Source organism: Lissotriton helveticus, chromosome 3_1 (assembly GCF_964261635.1).
Source record: "Lissotriton helveticus chromosome 3_1, aLisHel1.1, whole genome shotgun sequence".
Taxonomy (NCBI): Eukaryota; Metazoa; Chordata; class Amphibia; order Caudata; family Salamandridae; genus Lissotriton; species Lissotriton helveticus.
This window is the reverse complement of record NC_136061.1, coordinates 619355733-619376515: the sequence shown is the minus strand read 5'-3', so window position 1 is coordinate 619376515 and position 20783 is coordinate 619355733. Positions and strand designations below refer to the sequence as shown.

Below are 20783 nucleotides of genomic sequence, written 5' to 3'. Positions count from 1 at the left end.
AATGACTAAGAAGTTCATCCCTCCGTTCTAGAGGTCGCACTTTCTGATAGTGCAGAAGGTGAAGGTATTACTAGATATGATGGGGTCGTACGTGCATGTTGTGCCAGCGATTCACTACAGAATACTAGAATGAACTGCTGCATGTGACATTTATCAGAACTCTTAGTGGAGATTCAGTAACATTATGCGCTGGGTTTGCAAATGTTTATTTAAAGTTTACATTTGAGCACAAAACTTGTTTTGTGTTGCAAGGTTGCCTGAAAGTAATGCAAAGCAGTATTTTGCTCTGCTTTCCTTTACATTGCATCAAGGGGATGTTCCAAGGGCAGTGCATGAGTGTTCCATGTTCCCAAGGTTTTCAATGCAAAGCCCCATCGACTAACAATAGTAGAGAGGGTTTTGTGCCACAAAATATTGCTTCTTTAAGGCAAGGTGTTGAAAAGATGTTTTTACTTCTCTAAGAATGTCCCCGTGTTGCATCTTATGCACTGTACAGCATGCATCCAAAGTGAGAAAAGTTATAAAGTTTGCTTTGTTACAGTAATTCGAACATAAATGGTACCCTTTCAGTGCAAGATCAATGGTAGACATCATGCTCACAGCCTCGCACTATCGTGCATAGATGTGTGTGTGGTGCTAGGCAGCCTGATTGTGCATCAGCACTAACTTAAAAGATATGGTGCTGTCTTGCTCTCTCCTCTCACCCACTGCAGTTCAGCAACTTTGGTTGCGGCGCTGCATTGCGAGAGTTTTTAGTAAATCTACCCCACAATTTCTAAACATAAATGTAGAAACATTAATGTCTCCAATTATGATGTTATTAGTGAACCAAGATGCTAGCAAATTATCATGTGAACCCTGCTAAGGTTTTAATAGCATATAGAGCAACATTAAAAGCTTGCCAAACATATGTACATGATATTTTTGTAGAACACACTTCCTTAACTGAGGTTCATTGAGGTACACTCAAATGAAAGGAAAAGGAGGCATAATGAAATAAGGTAATTGCCTAGGATCAAACAATTTTGTCAAGCAAGTAAACCATTTGATTCCAGGTATCCTAGTTTCGCGTTTTACAATTTAACCACTAGATGAGGTGACAGGGCGTTTTGTGATTGACAAAAGCTGGTGGGTGGCAGAAGCCATATGAAGACCTGGCGAATTTTTAGCTTGTTGACGTCACAATTATTCTTGTTTAAATTACCCCTGAAACTTCACTTGCCAATCTTCAATGACATGGTGAGTTACTTAGAGCGTCCAGGGATACATTGTCCTGCATTCACACAACTCACACTCCTCACTCTTCACTTACAAAGGTTTACCACTTACGGAACTCACAGGGCACTCAGCTCACCCATTACTCACACAGCTCCCTCTCCACTCACATAGCTCTCCCTCCACTCATGTGGACACAACGGTCACCCATCTGTCATATGGGCACCCCTCTCACCCTGCACTCATTTAGGCACACCTACCACTCAGCACTCACAATGCTAACCATGCATTCACACCACTTACTGTCACCCACACTTACATGGGCACATCTTTTACACAGCATACATTAAATTACCCAACACTCATGAACATGCAGATATACCTACAGATACACCCACAGAATATCTGCCCTCCCCATAGTACTAGATGCTTATTAAGTTCCACCTGCAAGAACAGGGCAGGTGCAAGAGGGAAAACTGTAGTCAGGCTATGGGATGGAATAGGCAGGGAGATTAGGCTGAGGCTGTGAGGTCTGTTGTGGGCACAGGATCAGTCTTGGTTTGTGGGGGGGTGTCGGGAGGGAGTGGTGATGTGAAACAGGAAGGGAAAGCAGGCGAAAGCTACTTGAGAGGGAAGAAACATCACAGGCTAAGGGTGAAGCACTGCATCTGAGGCTGTGAACTGGTGTGAGAGTGGAGTGGGGGCTGCAGGCTAAGGGTGCTGAAGGTGGGCACAGGCTGTAGATGTACTAGTTGGAAGTGAACTTAAGCCTTGTTGGCCTTCATGCTGGCTACTGTGAAGGAGGAAGGTGGTGGGGTACCGGAGGTCACACCTATTTTTGCTGCTTCTGAAGCCACAATGTAGAACAGCATCTGAACCCATTGGCCTGCATAGCGGTAGTGCACTGCAAGGGCTGCTACTGGAGGGAAGAGCGAGCTGAGGTTGTTGGGACTAAAGTGGGACAGGGGAGCTGGTTATGGAGAAGCTTGTGTAGTTGGGGAGAGTGAACTGAGGCTATACGTTGGTGTTTGAGAAGCGGGTTTTGGTAGGAGGCTTTTTGGAACGTCCACCTATGGGCTATGACTGCAGCAAACAGCACATCAATTGAAGTGCCTGGACGGATGGGTGTGTTTTATGCATGTCATAAATGCAGATGGGGAAGAAAAACATAAGGAGGCTCAGATATCATCGCACAGTTATTCAGCAGCCATTTTAATGAGGGGCAAACCCTTATCAGCAAGCTCTCTTCACCAATACTTCTGCCAATCATACTGTTGCTGGAGCAATACTCTAAGCCAATACTATCACATAATGATTGATGGATCTTCCTCTCTCACACTGCCATGTCATTAAATGTTAATGAGCAGTCATGTTAGGTAATGTAACAACCTCAAGTAGCCAATGGGAGTGCAACAAACAACTAGGACCTGATTCACAAAGGTAAACTTAGACATCAGCGGCAAGATTAGAGGCCAGCCCATGAATCGCGTTTGGCACCTCACTTCTGGAGAGACTGTGCCCATACTGTTGGTCTTTGCCGTCTCTGTTCCCCTGGCTAGACTGTAAGCACCAGACTCTAACTGTTACTCCAACAACTCCTGCAGCCACACTGTACAGTGATCAGGGAAAATACAAAAGGCTGGCTCAACTATAAATATAATTTCTACACTGAAATGGGCCTTAAGACCCACCCTTCACCCCCACCATCTTCCAAATGGCAGTGCTACAGAACAGGAAGACTAATCAGCAGCTCCTCCCAGCAAAAGGGTTTCAGGGACTTTCAAAATGTGTCTTGTCTCCTCTGTCCCCGTTTCATTGTCTTGGTCTCCTCCCTCCAGCTTCAGCAAAACACTTCACTGCCTTGGAAAACAATCTCACCTCCATCTTGTGCACACAAGCAGGTTAGAGGCTTCCAGAATGGAACCCAGAGGCTTCCATTATGTGGGCACACTTGTGTACATATTGCATTTAATACACAAGCCACAAATATAAACATGCACAACATTTATTTAGAATGTTAGCACAAGGATGAGGATTAGAGCACTGAAACACATGGGTGCGGCCTCCACCCCAGTGACACAGTAAAAAGGTCTGGTCATGACTATGGATTCACAAAACATGGTGTGCTGCACCATCGATTTACATAATAATAAAAATAATAACATAATATACATACTAAAGATTTAGCAGGCTGGTAGTCCTCTGTCAGGAAAAAGAAAGCATGATTGCCATGAACCTCCAGGCTACAGAACAGGTCTAGAACCTCGGTCACGTCAAGGATAGTATAGGCCTCTATGCATTATATTAGCATGAGTCTAGGGCCAAATAAATCTCTGGGATACCAGATACTCACAGTCATGTATTCAGGATAGGGAAACATGACTGTATATCTTGCAGGGGACATTCCTGTCCCAACAGCATGTTCAGTCAATATTATGTCTTCCTAAATTCATATGGCTTCTCTTATGGTCTTTTCAGTCTGTACCTGTTTAGTTGGCTCCTGTAAATGTGTTGTTTTGTGGCCACTAAACAAGTGAATATGTATGTCTCAATGTATAGGCATTGGTCTAAGTACACATTATTTACATGCACACATGCGGTAATAGCCCCTCTGTAGCCTGGAAATGGAGAGCAATGTGGATGTTTTATTTTCATTACCTCTGGGGAAGGTGGCAAAGAAAGCTAGATGAAGTGATAGCTGATGTCTGCCTTGCTTCAGGGAGAGCGGTGAGCTGACAGCATCCAAGAGCCCATAACACCGGAAAGGAGATCTGAATAGGGAGACCTGCTGAGCGAGTCTATAGACCCGATGAGTGGCCTAAGGGTCACAAACAACAGCACTTCTAGAATAATCAGAATAAAAAGGGTTAGTCAACCTCAATACTTGAAGTGGTGTAGTACCTAAGGTCATCTTGGTTCCTTAGTATCACAGTAAAAAGGACTAAATACCACTGACCCTTGTTGTCTGCAAGGCACACCTGAATTACTTCTAACCCACCATTGTCAGTCTTCCTCCTTGCCTTCCTACTTCTCAACACAATTCTAGCAGCACAGCTCAGGTCACCAGGTAACAAAAAATGAAAGCAACTACAGTTGATCACCTTTAACCTTCCTGACCAAGAAAACTTCATCAATGCTGAAACTTTTGTACCCTACGGAATCACCAGCAGACCAATGTCATCTTGAATAGCTCAGTAGCCAATCCAGCCAGAACAGTCAATGACTCCTTGAAAACAGGTATGCTCTCTAAGGAACTCTTAGGGCCAGATGTACGACCCATTTTTGCATGCACAAATGGGTTTGTGATCCATATGCCCATGCAAAAATCCTGTGTGCCATGTACTAACACTATTTTGAGAGTTGCAAATAATTTGCGACTAGCAAAATAGTGTTTTGTGACTCGCTATTAGGAAGGGTCATTCCCTTCCTAATAGCGACCCCACAAGCAATGTAAGAATGTTTTGCGACAGAAACACTCGCAGTTAACCACCCTTTTCAAGAGGGTGGTAAAGCACTCACAAAAGGGAAGGGGTCCCCTGGGGATCCCTTCTCCTTTGTGAAGGCAGGGTAAAATATTTTTAGGGGCAGGCAGTAGTCACAGGGCCCACTAGCTGCCCTTAAAAAATGAAACGAAAACGTTTCATTTTTTTCTTTTTTAAATGCGTCCCATTTTCCTTTAAGGAAAACGGGCTGCATTTTTTTTTTAAAAACGGCTTTATGAGTTGCCTAAGGGTCACAAACAACAGCACTTCTAGAATAATCAGAATAAAAAGGGTCAGTCAACCGCAATACCTGAAGTGGTGTAGTACCTAAGGACATCTTGGTTCCTTAGTAAGACAGTAAAAAGGGCTAAATACCACTGACCCTTGTTGTCTGCAAGACACACCTGAATTACTTCCATCCCGCCATTGTCAGTCTCCCTCCTTGCCTTCCTACTTATCAACACAATTCTAGCTGTTCAGCTCAGGTCACCAGGTAACAAAAAATGAAAGCAACTACAGTTGATCACCTTTAACCTTCCTGACCAAGAAAACGTCATCAATGCTGAAACTTTTGTACCCTACAGAATCACCAGCAGACCAATGTCATCTTGAATAGCTCAGTAGCCAATCCAGCCAGAACAGTCAATGACTCCTTGAAAACAGGTATGCTCTCTAAGGAACTCTTAGGGCCAGATGTACGACCCATTTTTGCATGCACAAATGGGTTTGTGATCCATATGCCCATGCAAAAATCCTGTGTGCCATGTACTAACACTATTTTGAGAGTTGCAAATAATTTGCGACTAGCAAAATAGTGTTTTGTGACTCGCTATTAGGAAGGGTCATTCCCTTCCTAATAGCGACCCCTCCCCCCCTCTTGTTTCCGTTCTGGGAAGGACATGGCTTTTGTAGTTCGGACTGGACTGTTCCCATGGGGCACAGGGTCAGCGCTGATTTGCATATCGCCATTGTCTAACCCAGGGTGGTGTGGAGTGGAAAAACGATGGATTTGGGCCCAGATTTTTTGACTGGGGTGAATGTGTGACATTGATCCACATTCTGTCCATCACTGTTGTGTTTGCAATTACCGCTCTAAGTGTACTGGGGATGCTCAGACGTGAGTCCCAGGCACTCCACACCACTGGAGTCAAGCTAGCCGGGCTGATGAGAGGTGTTACCTCGAAACCGGGCCGGTCCTCGGATGCTTGTTTCCGTTCTGGGAAGGACATGGCTTTTGTAGTTCGGACTGGACTGTTCCCATGGGGCACAGGGTCAGCGCTGATTTGCATATCGCCATTGTCTAATCCAGGGTGGTGTGGAGTGGAAAAACGATGGATTTGGGCCCAGATCTTTTGACTGGGGTGAATGTGTGACATTGATCCACATTCTGTCCATCACTGTTGTGTTTGCAATTACCGCTCTAAGTGTACTGGGGATGCTCAGACGTGAGTCCCAGGCACTCCACACCACTGGAGTCAAGCTAGCCGGGCTGATGAGAGGTGTTACCTCGAAACCGGGCCGGTCCTCGGATGCTTGTTTCCGTTCTGGGAAGGACATGGCTTTTGTAGTTCGGACTGGACTGTTCCCATGGGGCACAGGGTCAGCGCTGATTTGCATATCGCCATTGTCTAACCCAGGGTGGTGTGGAGTGGAAAAACGATGGATTTGGGCCCAGATCTTTTGACTGGGGTGAATGTGTGACATTGATCCACATTCTGTCCATCACTGTTGTGTTTGCAATTACCGCCAATCCAGCCAGAACAGTCAATGACTCCTTGAAAACAGGTATGCTCTCTAAGGAACAATACATAAGAACCCCATCTCCTGTGGGCGACCAACAAATTTATCTTGTGCTACTGTGCGAAAAAATGTGTTCCATCAATTTTTTCTGCTGCAATATCCGTCTTATTCCTGATTTTTAGGATATAGACAGATGTCGCCATTCATTAAAAATATGAATAACCTCCTTCAACATGACAGTAAACAAGGGAAACTCTTAATGTCTGTGTATTAAATCAACAATACATCAAGAAGTGAAAAAATGTGTAAGGGACAAGATGACCCCTCGCGGGCGCACCACACTCGGGATAGCTGGTAGGTACTCACCAGGCTTAACCCCTTTTCTCATCACAGGCAGTCATCTTGTCCCAAGAACAAAAAAGTGAAAACAAAGAATGTGCCCAAACACAAAATAAATGGATAAGTGAGTGTAAAAGTGCGAAGGAGCGGACAACAAACTCACTCCCTCAGTGAAAAGAGTAAATAAAATCAACAGGCACACCTATCGCACATCTTTATTCTTAGATCTTAGGTGTGTTCTGTTGAATTAAAAACACCCCTTCTCCTTTGTGAGGGCAGGGGAAAATATTTTTTAGGGGCAGGCAGTAGTCCCAGGGACCACTACATGGGCTTAAAAAATGAAACTAAAGCGTTTCATTTTTCTTTTTTAAATGCATCCCATTTTCCTTTAAGGAAAACGGGCTGCATTTTTTTTTTTTTAAACTGCTTTATTTAAAAGTAGTCCCAGACATGGTTGTTGAGCCCAGCAGGCCACCATCCCTGGGAGGGGCAGCCATTCCCAATGGGGTTGCAGATTGCGAGTGCTTCATGAATATTGATAAGGCATGCAATTTGCATCCACATTGGGAATCTCAAACAGTATCTCTGACACTGTTGTACATGACATTTTGCGACTCGCAAATTGCGACGCACAATCGAGCACAATTTGCAAGTTGCAAATTGTCATGGTCGTACATCTGGCCCTTAATGTCTTACATAAATCCAACATAAAACAAACAGGTTTGAAACAAGAGATCCTTTTTACTTATGGCCACTAATATATTGTTTTAGCCAAAAAGATAGAAAGATTGAAAGATATGCTTTAAGACAATGCCTGCTTGTTACTTGAACTCATGCTAAGCTTCTGCAGAGACTTGACAACATCAGACGGCAGGAAGCGAACTGGAGCAGACTGCAGCTTCTCTATCAGACACATCATCCCACTTTATCCCTTCAGGTCTCTCCATTCAATTCACAACTTTTGTACCTTACAGTTCTGCCTCCCCTATTATAACACTTGCCTTTACTCCCCACTGGACCTAATCTCATCCTTTCAACCTCAACTATTACTGTTTTGCAGGTAATACACAAATTAGATTTAAATATGAAAACCCATCTTATTTTGAATCGTACTAAAATGGGCAATGTCTCAAGAGGTCACATAAAGAATGTTCTTGAGCCAAAGCAAAATAAACGTCACGAACCAAAATATTCATATGCAGCAAAATGATCAAACATCACCCATGAACAATATGACCTTAGCAACCAGGCCCCCACAAAACGACTCAACCCTAATGAGGAATCTAGGAATAACCATGGTCTCTAAACTTTCAATCATAATCAAAGTAGGTTTGTCCAATGTGTACAAAGTTTGTAACTTCTTTCCCTCATATTGGCTATATAGATACTTCTGCCCGCATTGCTTGAAATTCTTGACCCGCACCACAGGCAGAAAGTGTTAGCCCCTCAACCCCCCCCCCTGAAGGTTGAGTCTAGTTGCGCCTCTTTTCTCAGCTGCTGATGCCCTCCTGGTATGGGTGGAGAAAGTTTTCAGTTTTATTGGACACTCTGATGTTTTAATTAAATATTCTGTGGCCGTAGTCCTTATTCCCCTTGCTTTTAATATTTGAAGTTCTTGATTCCTGGTTCCTTCGTGCAGGATTTTGCCAAGGCTTTTTTTGCCGTCTTTTATCTTCTGTGCTGTAGAAGCCTGTGCCAGCTGGTTGTTGCTTGTTCCTGCAGTGTCCTTTGAGATTCCTTGGGTAATACTAGTGGCATCGGACAAGATGCAAATGGCAACCCCATATTTAGTTGACAGGTGAAAGAGCTGTGAAGAAAGACCTGCCTCAGTCTCACACCGAATTGTAAATCTCTCTTCATCGTCACCCCATGTCAACAACCATAGAGGAGGATCGATGAATGGCTGCCTCAGATAACGTGGCCTGCGGATGCCACCTTCAGAGGATGGGGCGCATACAGAGAAGCAATGATGGTGCAAGGGAAATTGATTCTGGGAGAGATGTGACTAAAAAAGAATTGTGTTAATAAATAATTGTGTTATAATTGGGAAAAGTGATGACGGAAATCAAATCCTTAAAGGTACCAGCCGCCAACACATCGTCCTTAATTTGAACTAATAATCTAACCACAATGTACTTCATTCTGAAATGGGTTCAGCTACATTTGAATATCTGTTCCGGAAAACCCAGACACCGCAGCACTGAGCCCTTTGCACAAGGAAAAAACAATCCTCAAAGCTAATAATTATGCAGACAAATGAACATTTTTAGTGGCAAGATCTAAACGTCAATATCTGTAAAGAGCACGAGTGGAAAAGAAATTAGAACAATGTGTTTAAGGCACTTGTGGAAGGTGGGGTTACACCACCATAAACCTATTTTCGGAAAGAGAAACAGGAAATGCCCTGGGATTTTAGGGAGACTTCCCTTCGACATTTGTCCACAGGTGGGTTGCAATGCTCGTCGTCATGCTCACGCTGCCAGTGATAGATACCCTGTTAGCCCAACGTACGTGGCTCGTAATTCACGATTGCATGTTATGACACCGCGACGAACAGGACTAGCTTATCTGTCGAATAGGCTGCCTTTAGCAATCTTGTGGCTCATATAAGTACTCCAGGTCGTCGTGTAATGCAGTTCAGCCCACGAAGTATAAAGTAACATATTTTGTAGTGGGCAAAAAGGGCAATAAGCATTCTGGCAAAGGTGTTGGAGCCAATCTTTGAGCCCAAGCACAAAGGTGACATTGAACGCCTGTCATGGAAGCCGCCATCCATTGTGGCAATTACTGTGGCCTACAGAGTGTGAACTACAACGTATGATGCTCCATGGGAACAAATAAGAACTTTGTTCTCATGCAGCATCATGCATTGTAGTTCACACACTACTGCACTGTATTTTTTTCTGTTTATTTAGTGGTCGCTCCTCCCAGCATTGTATCAGAGCACCACCCAGAGACATTTTGTCCCATTTGCTGTATGCATGTTTCTTGCTTTAAGTACTTGTCGTTTAGGAAAATGCTTTTCTACAAAACTACTAACAGCAGACTGGAAAAGAGGAGCTTCGGTTCCTGCAGCGGCTGTGGGTGGACCTGTGCCCATAGTCCTTGGGATGAATTATCTCCAGAACATAGCATTTTAAAGTGTGTCTGAGAGCTGTCTGTGCAGATATGACTGTGCGCTTTGAGGACGTGTGTGTCTAGCAACTTCAGGCAAAAGTGTGACTGTGTTCTCTGCACTGGAGACCATTTGTAGGATTTAGGTGAGATCTTCTCTATTAAGCCTTGTGGAATGTGTGACTGGGATCTCTGAATAAGATGCATCTGGGAGCTCTGGGCAGAAGTGTGTATATTTGTTGTCACTAAAAGTCCCTTTGGGGGCTATGGCTGGAAGCTTGCCCTGTGAGGGATGTGTGAGGAGGAGGGTCTATAAAATATGGGTGAAGGTGTGTGTCTGGGAGCTATGAGCGGGAGAGTATTTGGAAGCTCTGTGTAGAAGCGTGTTTGAGAGGTCTGTATGGAAATGCTTTTATGAGCTGTAAGTAAAAATGTGTCTGGAGTTCAAATTAACTGTTGAAGTGTATCTACATCTTTGTAGCACTGTGCTCCTGAGATTTCTGAGTAAACAAGGGTTCAAGTAGGTCTATATAATCGTGGTAGACGGGACTTGCTGGGTCTGCTGGCTTAGTGGACTAATGCATCCACCCTAGGAGCCTGTGTTTGACCTCATGGTCACAGGTGCAGATCACTGCGGGTACACTCAGCCTTTCATCCTTCTCAGGTCGATAAAATGATTATCATGGAGTTGGGAAACAGTAAACATCAGTGCTAAGATACCTTTCTGGGTGAAGGTACACTTTACAAATACACGTGTTGTGTTATAACTCTAAGTCCACTGGCTGATAGCCATTCTATGCTCTCTCTTGGAGTCAGTTGAGGAGCCCTGGATTAAATTGCTTCTAACCCTCTGTCCACAGATGTGGTTTCAGCAGGTCAGAGTAGAAGGGACTTCAGGTGTTCTATGTGGAGTTGGGTATGTGAGTCTGTAGATTTTTGCCCTGTGATCTCTTGGAAATGTCTTTGGTGGAGGGTTGCATGGAAATGCCTTCATTAATTTTGTCTTAATATTTTCTTTCCAGGGCTCAGCAAGCCATCCATTCCTCCGCCAGTCATCAGAAACCGCATGAAACCTAAATCTAGGCCCATGGAGAAGCAGCCCCAGCCAAATTCTTTAAAGAACCTTAATGGTGGGCTGGTCTTTGGAGGCCTCCGTGCCAGTCCCCAGCCTCCATATACCAACATGCAAGGAAAGACAAAGCACACCCCTAATTTCTCGCACTCCCCAAACAGCCTCCCAGGACCAGAGCCACGAGCACGGCGCAGTATTGACCAGTCCACCCCAGAACAGCCACAGACCACAATCACAGACCATAATGGTGAGTAACATCCCAACAGCAATGGGATAGAAATATGGAATTTAAGTATTCTAATAGCAAATCTAGGCCATGCCTGACATTTAGGCTTCACGTGCTAGTGAACACCAGTGTGTACAGCACGTAAATAGTTATAAATTAGGTAGATTTTTTGGTCCGGGTCTGACAAACATAGAGATGCTATCTGGGAGGTAGCTGTGCATGGGCTTCTGTGCAGAGGGTTAAGATGCAGCAATACAATTCTGTGTGTTGCCATTCCTGGCACTGTGTTCAAAGTTAGAATTGTGTGACACTGGTAGAGTTGTATTCTAGGCAATGAAATAGAAATGATGCTTCGAAGCAGAATGGAGAAGGAGATAGATATTCCTTCACAACCGTGGCAACTGTTACATTCCTAGGTGCTTTGATAACACTATTGGCTTTACTGGTGTTTATTAGCTATGCTGCACAGCATCCCTGATGATATGCCACATGCATAATTTTTTAGGTTTGTGCACCCGGCGAATAAACGCACCTGTAAAATGACCCTCCTGTGTTTATTTTGGATCGGTAACTAAAAAGGAAATAACATGTGAAAGTGTGTTTTTGTTAAGCAGTGGGGTGTGGAAGCAGTGGAGGGAAGCAATACGTGCGAGAGAGCGCAAGCAACAAGGGAGCGGGCCAAAGCATCATAGGGGTGCACTTCAAATTTAAAGTAAAACAGTACCGGTGGATGATAACTGTAAGGTTAGAACAATGCTGTACCAGGTGACGTTTGGCCACGGGCAAGAAAGAAGAAAGCAAAACTGAGCGTTGTGGAAAGGGGGAGAGATGAGAAACACATGCACTCTTTTAGAGTGCTTCACTAAAAAGAAAATCAACAGTAGAAGGACACAGTAATGCATCCATGCTCCTTGGGATGGCCAAAATCACTAGTAGGAACTAAAGCCCACATAAGCCATCGAATAAGAAGCAAGCAAGTGAGAGTGACAATGAGGCCAACCAATGGTAAGCAATGGGTGGGCTGTAAATCTACTATAAGTTAACAATATGTCTCACGTCAGACAGAGCAAGATCTACCTTCTTCAAAACCGAATAGTGGTTGATTCTTCTAAAGATTTATTCGTTTTTGGTTTAGTTCTTTGAGTTCTGTTCTTTCGGTTATGTTCCTTTTTTCTGATATCCTCATAGTTGTGGACTATTGTTTTACAGAGACAGATTCTTCTCTCAGTTCCATCCGTGTCTTGGAAAAAAACATTCCCATCACAGACAAATACTGTGCCAGCACCGACAGATGCAGGTGAGTTTTGCACACTGAGGGATATTGCTAGGACCATGGATTGTTTGCTTGCTTTTCACTGGATTACTGTGAGTCTCAGTGGCTCTTTTCTTGATTTGAGTTCTGTTGATGAAGCCAGTGGTTGCTGTTTAACTATTCGTTTGATTTTTGAGATCAGAATCTATTTCTTCACTGAGAGTTTGCTTAGTTCAGGTTTACTCATCTTTCTTTCAGTTTGATGGATTGGAACATGTAGTGGGTACTTGTAGTAGGTTTATTAAGCACATCTATTGTCTTCCTACACTGAGTTTTATGGATAGGAACTGCTGTACTGGGTACTGTTGCACTCATTGCTTGTTTCGTGCATTCATTGTTTCTTTGCAGGTAAATCAACGTTTACAGTTAATAATTGTATTCTTGATCAGGTTTGATTATCAGATTCAGCATCTGTTTACTTGTCATATTTTTTTTGGAGGGCTCATGGGTTGCATTCTGGCATTATGTTTGGATTTCAGTTTCTTCATATTGAGTTTGATTGCTGCACTCATAAGCTGTCTATTTGCAGCTACTCTTTAGAATTGTACATTTTCCCCATGATAGTAGACTATCCAGATTACAGGTGATTCTTTGGTGGTTTTTGGTAGCTGTTTCTCAATAGTGACCAAATACTTGAAATATATTGCGCCTTTGGGTCCATTAATTATTTACTCTTAAGAACACGTCAGTGTTACAGGTGTTTCTACTTTTGTCATGCTTTTGCTGTGGGACTTAGCACTAAATCTGACTGTTATGTTCTGATGTGGCGTATTCTCAGCATTGATCACCCAGTAATCAGGCTTGTTATCTCCTCATTCTCTACAGGTCTCGAAATGTCACCTACAGGATCCCCATTAGCAAGTTTACCCCACTGAATACAACACTGACACTGGAGCTAAAGTAAGTGTGAATTCAGGGCCTTAAGCAGACCACAGAGGAAGGCTACAATTACACAGACAATTCTTCAAGGAAACAATTCTTCGCTGTCCAACGCACAGGCGAAAACTATTCAGTTGTTTTACACTTCATATGGGTTCTTAAACCAGACATCATTGGTCATAGGTGTGCATAACTACAGCCAGCTTGTACTTCACCCCAAACTAGGGTGTCATATGGCCTGGCACCGCATTTACTGGTGTTTTTGGCGTGATTTTTTGTAAATAAAAAATCTTGGATGTTTATGTTGTTGTTTCTAAGTTATATTTCCTAATTTTCTAGATGATTTCCAGTTCGTGCTCACAAATACTAAATTCAGCTGTTCAGTTTAACAAATCATGACACACTTCATGAGTGCTACCCCAATACATATTTTGCTTAGAGCTCTTCTTCAATGGGTTTAAATGCCAAATATCCTCTGCGGAATAAAACATACAGTGATACTGAAATCCCCTGCATATATATTATAATTAGTCGCACTACCATGAATGAACAGCAAGTGATTTATTGCGCATGGTCATACCACAATGGATCTAATGAAAAGTTGAATGTTCAAAAAAACTGTAAAAAATGTGGTATAAGCCTGAAAAAGCGGCATACCTTAAATACTCACCTATCTAACTACAACCATCCCTATATGTAATATCATTGTGTACTTTAGTCCGTGAAATGTGCTTGCATGTTCAGTCTTTTCAGGTCTGTCTCTTGTTTTCGCAAACAGAACTATTTGTTAACAAGCACACTTTGGTCCCAACATATAGATTGACATATATCTAATTTTGCCTTGCTTGAACTTTTGAATCCTATATCTTATACAGATCGAAAGGCATTCTCTGATGCACTTAATATTGCTCCTGTGTTTGTGTATATGTCTACATAAGATCCATTGTATAAACACGCTTAGTAGATAACTTGGATTTCATTCATGGTATTGAGTAGAACTATGATTTACACGGAGAAGCTATCAGTACCATATTGTCTATTTTATCCACACAAATCCTTTTGGATTCACATCCCCCCGAAGAAGAAGAGCTATGAGCTCAAAATGCATGAGGGTATGTTATGATATGTTAAACACAAGACTGTAATTCAACATTTGTGACCATGAATGGTAAATCATCTAACAAATAGCGAAACATAAATAAGAAAGAAAAACTTTATCGTCCAAAGTTTTTTGTTGAAGAGGGATCACCCCAGAGCAGCAGTAAGTGCAATGCCAGTCCATAAAGCACCTGATTTGGGATGGATCACAGGTAGATGGTGGAGGCCTGGGAAACTTTGATCAGACCCAGCTATTTTGCCACTGTCTGTTCTGTCCTGCCTGTGTCACCTTAGGACATAATGTGTGTATGATTCTCTGTTTCTCTCTCCGCAGCTCTTCATCTGAGGTGTCTGTTTATCTTTGTAACTTCTACTTCGGGGATCCCTGCATGGAGTCAGCAAGTGCAAGCACCATCATTCACACGGACAACCCGGTAAGGGTCAAGCGGTCTGTAAGGGCATGACACAGTATGGGGCAAGGATGCATAAAAAGTAAGGAGGGGATTGTAAGAATGGGAACTGTTTAGCATGAGAAAGAGAGGTAAGGGGCAAGAGGGGTTTGTGAGAGTAGCACACTGAATGGCAGAGGCGAGTTGCGTGTATAAGATATGTGTTATGTCTTGTCATACATCACTTTCAATTCAGGAGCAACAATGAACAAGCCGTGCTTGTCAGAACAGCACTGTCAGTACAGGAATAGCAGTAATGTCTTCTGTGAAGGTAGGACTGTCTATAGAGTGGGTTAGAAACAAAACAGATGAAGGGAGTTTTAGAAGCATGAGAGCCTGGCAGAGCAGGAGTACCTGCGAAGGCGAGCAGGGTGAAATAAAGGGCAACTGGGAGAGCTGAGCTACCACTACAGGAGTAGAACTAAAATCAGAAGAGAGAGGTCTTTGATGATGTCACTATCTGCAAGGGCGTATACGCACTATCTGCATAAAGGAAGAAACAGTAAACAAAATACAAATGGATCTCTGGAAGCAAAACAATCTGTAGAGACGAGAGAGAGAGCTGAGAAGACAATACCTACACGAAGAGAGGAGAGAGGGGAATCTGTCGAGCAGCAATGCATTCTCAATGGATTCTGTAGGCTGAAGGTACAAGAAGCTAGGGCCATCTCTGAGAGAAGCAATGTCTGTCTGCCTTATTAGTTACAATTGAGGGTTGTGCAGTCAAAGTGGGCTGCGAATATTGCGGTATCTTTAATGGAGGAAAGACACAACAAGGGAGGAGTTAGTTGCAAATGAAATTTGTGAGGGCAGTACAGCTACATTGGAAAATGAAGAATACAATTAATTAAGAAATACAACAATGAAGAATTCCTAATGATGATTTTGTTGTTGTTTTATATTACATAAAGAACCCATAATAAACTATTCCTAAAGAATGTGATAATGATAATGAAAATGTGTTTCCAACTCTAACACTAATATTTGAATGAATGTTTCCTGTGGATCCTCCTCTATACCTACTCCCATACTTACCACTACCTACCTAACTACCTAACCATACCTCTATAACTACCTTCGCATCTTAACCTGCACCTACCAATATACCTATCCCTCCCTCTAAAATAGCCTCTGCACCTATTTCCGCCACAACCTCTACAGTGTCAAGGACTTTCCTTCAGTGTTGTTTATTTTCCCTTCAATATTACCCAGAGACTAAATTCTTTATGTTGATATTTCCTTATTTTTGTCCTCGTTATTATGTTATTTCTTTTTTATGGTTTCTTCATTTTCATATAATGCTCCATTTCATGTGAGTCACTTTCATTCAGTCCAATTTCTTCATTCAACAGCACTAACCATGCTGGGACTTGTAGTTTTACTTTTCTGGTTATAGGCATGGATCTATAAGTCTATCGGCTAAAAAACAAGGTCTGTCTGAAAGTCACCCTCATGACACGTAGCTAGTAAGCATCGGTGAGGAAGTCCATAAAGTATAAGAAATGTAAGGTTCTCAAGAACAGCACCATCTTTCTAGGCTAGTAGGGTGTAAGAAAGTAGTGTCTGTGAGAAGGTAGGTGTGGCGTTTCTTCTGTCTGTATGATGTTTGAATGCGGAGCAAGAAACTTGAAATGTGGTGTGTGTTCTGGAGTGGAACAGTGAAGTTTGAGTTTAATGTAAGTGGAGTGGTGTGGCTCACTGGTTAGAGGCGGCAGACCCGGAAGCAGAGGACGGCCCGGGACCAGGGTTCAATTCCCGACGCGGCAGGGTCGTGGACCAGGGTCAGCGGACTCGATAATTCTCGCCTCGGTGCCTACTCTAACCAGGGATCACATTCGGCAACTCTGGGCATTAGCTTGCCTCATCTCCACAACGGCCCCCCACATACGCCGGGGATGCCTGGTTTCACCTTGGAGATACCCAGTAGGGACCATCTCACGGGTTCCCCAGCGGTCTACAGCGCGGAGATACCCCATGGGGGTTATTCATGCGCTTTACAAGACATCATTACATTACAAATGTGGAGTGAATGTTGAGGTTTGAAAGTGTAGACAGACCAGACAAACGTTTATAATGGAAGCATAGCGAATGGTTGTCTGTGTATATTGCCCTATCTTGTTGGACTTACTTGTAAATAAACGCACTTGTGCTGAAACTTAACCTGGACTCCTTTGTCTGTCCAGCAGTGGTCGGTGGTAGGGGTGTTGGCGACAAGGAAGACAAGGTGCACCTGTGTCTATCTGAATGGCAAAGTTTATTTTATATTAGGATGTATTCTTATGCCTGGATATTATGCCTTCATACCTCCTCCCCTCATATTTTTTATTTCCTTATAGGGCACTACCCATCTCTGGCCTGTGGTTGTTGAATCTTTCAGAGAGTTCACTTATCATTTCCGGGTCACCCTGCCCGTAAGTATCTGAACCTGAGGTTACTTCCAGCTCTCTTATGAGCTGCCTCTTCCTCTGTAGAAGTTTTTGCAATCAAACACAAATAACCTCTTATTGCTGTGTGATCTCATTGTTGCTGCCAAGGCACACTGTGCCCTTACAGGCACACATTTGATTGGTTGGTGCAGATAACTAGTGCTCATGGGTACTGTGTAAGTCTTTAAAGCATAGAAATATTTCTCTTCTAAGCTGCCTGTAGTATTTGTGGCTATGTTGCCAATATATTTGGAAACCTGTGCTGTGATCTTTGACCCCAATATTTATCTCAAAAACTATTTTGCTGGAGAGGGTGGCGTAATCTCATTTTACTTTACTTGCTTACATAGTGCAACTTGCGGCTTGTAACGAAAGTATTTCTAGGACTCTGGATTCAGAACTGTACCTCCCACTGTCTTAATTCTCTTGCCCTAATGGACTGTTCTCATCTGTGTAAAGCCTGCCTCTCAATTCATAATGCAATAAAGGTTCTACAGCAGGACAAGTTATCCAAGCGCTGACGTATCATCAGCATGAGGTTTCAGTCTTTGAATATCCTACCTCTGACATCAGCACCTTTTGCTGAGACGCCACTCATGTGCCAAGCTTCTTAAAAGTATGTGATCTAAGCTTCTCCCCTGCTTGTCCTTCTTATTATTGCCAGAATAAAATAGGTTATCATGGTTATAGGCCTCTAGGCAGAATATTGAGTAAAAGCGTCCTCTTTTTCACGTATACATTTATCAAAAATAGTGAGATTCAATAAGCCAAACAAACAGTTTGTTTCCAAATACACCAAATCCCACACAGCAACTGTTATGCAGGAACTAGACAACGCAAACAGAGTCTATTGCATATAGAAAAAAATGACAAAAGCCATTTGAGTAGGTTGAAAAACTGTGGAGGAAAAAGCCCTTACATCAGTGTTTAGTAAAATGCCAAACTTGGCCAGCTCTACGCAATATCGAATGTAGAATAATCGAGAGATCTAGCCACGAGCCTCCCCTCCACAGGGATCCCTGAATAGAAAGATGCTCTGCTTCTAGCCTTGGATCTACCATAGATTGGCATGCTTGAACTATTTCTCATCATCAAGTTGGATGTAGGGCCACCTACCCTACAGCCAGTATGCAAGAGTGCTTGCAGAGAGATCAGTGGAGGTATCAGATGTAGTGCTAATCAGGTTATAAGGCAGTAATGCTAAACTAGACTACACAGAAATAACTACAGCCTGGGACGGATGTGTCATGCTCAACTGCAAAAACAAGGGTTACATGGCAATACTTAATGGAAATGCTAAACTAGCATTTTCAGAAAGTACAACAGTTTAACATAAAACATTGTACATTCTGAACACCTTATTCTGCATAATGCCAAGCTTCTCAGATTCTCTGTTACGCGTCAAATTAAAGGGAAATCCTGACAGAGCTAAGCTCTTTTTAGGTCTCAGCCTGCGATGGCTGTGCTTGCGCAGTCTCGCTGGCGAGATTTAATGAGATAGAGAGAATATCATTAGTGAGGTTAAGCCCCGCCCCTCTTCCCCATTGGCTTGCCTCCTAAACGGTGGCCAGCCATTGGAGAAGAGGTCCTAGTGACGTTCTTTTTTCTCTTTAAGCCCCGTCCTTTTCAGATTGGGTTCCTTGACTTACTGCTGAAGTAAAAGATTTCTTATCTTCTTTATGGGTCCGGATGGCCCCATAAAGAAGATAAGGAAGCCTTTTATGCCAGCAGGAAGTCCGGGCGCCCAGTCTGAAAGGGACGGGGCTAAAAGATTAAAGGCAGTGCTTTCCCTCTAAAAGTCTATATATTGAACTGAGCTGCTTCGTTTCGCATCGCAGCCGACTTCTGTGTGTTTGGAAATGAAAGCAAAAAAAGGAAAACTACCACAATTGGAACTGTGCGCCCAAGACACAAGATACAGAAATCGATGATATTCAAATACAACACCCGCTCCTGGCTGCGACTGAGGAAACACGAGGGCCGAGCAGCGCTCCTTTAACCAGGTGCTAGGGCGAGGCACAGGCTGAGCTCCGCTCCCACACCTAGACACACCCCACAGCGGGGCTCGGCGACCTTTAAGTGACTCACACGCGTCCATGCCACCTATCTTCCGTGGCCTCCTCTCCACCCGGCCGCACTTCCTCTTCTGATCGCTGAGACGGAGCTAGCGCTCACTTCCACCATCAGACAGGTGTCGGGGCAGCCTAAGCTTCTCAGACAGGATTCTGGACCCGTGCCCTCACGTGCCCTCTCACCTGCCCCGGCCCTCCCTCTGTCCGCAGGTTATGAACACAGGCGTCAGGGGCCCAATGGCTGTAGGACCTTGAATCAACGCCTGGTCTGTAGACACCTCTTGTGTCTCCCACAGCTGTGCACACCAGCCCTCGGCTCACATGCCAGCTGCACTCCCCGTCCCTGGGGTCTGCCCTCATTTACTGTCCATGCTCCCGGCACACACAACCCCACCGTCCAGTCCCTGCATACCGCCCTCCATTCACTCTCCACGCCTGACGGCTCTTTCCCTCTCCACCAACCCTCGCTCACTGTCCAGCCCCTGCAGATCTCCCCCTCCTCACTGCGGCCCGCAGCCCTCTCCCTCACCCTGTCCACCCCCACAGTCCTGTCCCTCACCACCTCCCGTCCAGCACTCTCCCTCACCATGTCCATCTCCCAGAGTCCTCTCGCTCACTCACCCTCCAGCCCTCTCCCTCCCTCCTTGCGCTGTCCCCTCCCTTACTCACCGTCCAGTCCTCTCCCTCCCTCACTCACCGTCCAGCCCCTGGAGATCTGCCCTTTGCTCACTGCCGTCCCCGCAGCACTCTCCCTCACTCTGTTCAGCCAACTCCCTCCCTCTACCCTCTCTCCCCCTCCAGCCTCTCTCCCTCCCCCCACCCTCACCGTCCAGGACCAGCAGTGCCCTGTGCAGCCCTCTCCCCCCACCCTCCAGCCCCTCCCGACTCACCGTCCAGGACCTTCCCTCCCCCACCTTCACTCACCCTCCAGCCCCTTCCCCCCTCACCCTCTCTCATCGTCCAGGGCCTGCAGCACCCTGTAAAGCCCTCTCACCCCCCCTCCTCACCCTCCAGCCTTCCCCACTCAACGTCCAGGCCCTGCAGTGACCCATGCAGCCCTCTCCCCTCACCCTCCAGCCCCTTCCCCCCACTCACCCTCCAGCCATCTCCCCCCACCCTCCAGCCCCCCCATCTCTCACCGTCAAGGCCCTGCAATGCCCCGTGCAGCCCTCACCCCCCACCCTCCAGCCCCTTCCCCCCTCACCCTCCAGCCCTCTCCCCCCACCCTCCAGGCCCCCCCCTCACCGTCCAGGCCCTGCAGCGCCCCGTGCAGCACGTTCAGCCGGATCCGCAGCTGCAGGTTGTTGGCCGTGAAGTGGTTGTAAGGCCAGGGGCCTTGCAGTGTTGCTCACTTTTGAC

General features: G+C 44.7%; 1 protein-coding gene across 3 annotated transcripts in view; it reads left to right on the top strand.

Moving 5' to 3' along the window:
• Positions 1–20783, top strand: part of MYRF (myelin regulatory factor) — a 462812-nt gene that overhangs the window by 421746 nt on the left and 20283 nt on the right. For all 3 annotated transcript variants that reach the window (XM_078680606.1, XM_078680605.1, XM_078680607.1), the window contains 5 exons: positions 10913–11209; positions 12398–12485; positions 13326–13400; positions 14812–14911; positions 17263–17337. In XM_078680606.1, the coding sequence (XP_078536732.1) occupies positions 10913–11209; positions 12398–12485; positions 13326–13400; positions 14812–14911; positions 17263–17337 (635 nt within the window). The remainder of the gene's footprint in view (positions 1–10912; positions 11210–12397; positions 12486–13325; positions 13401–14811; positions 14912–17262; positions 17338–20783) is intronic.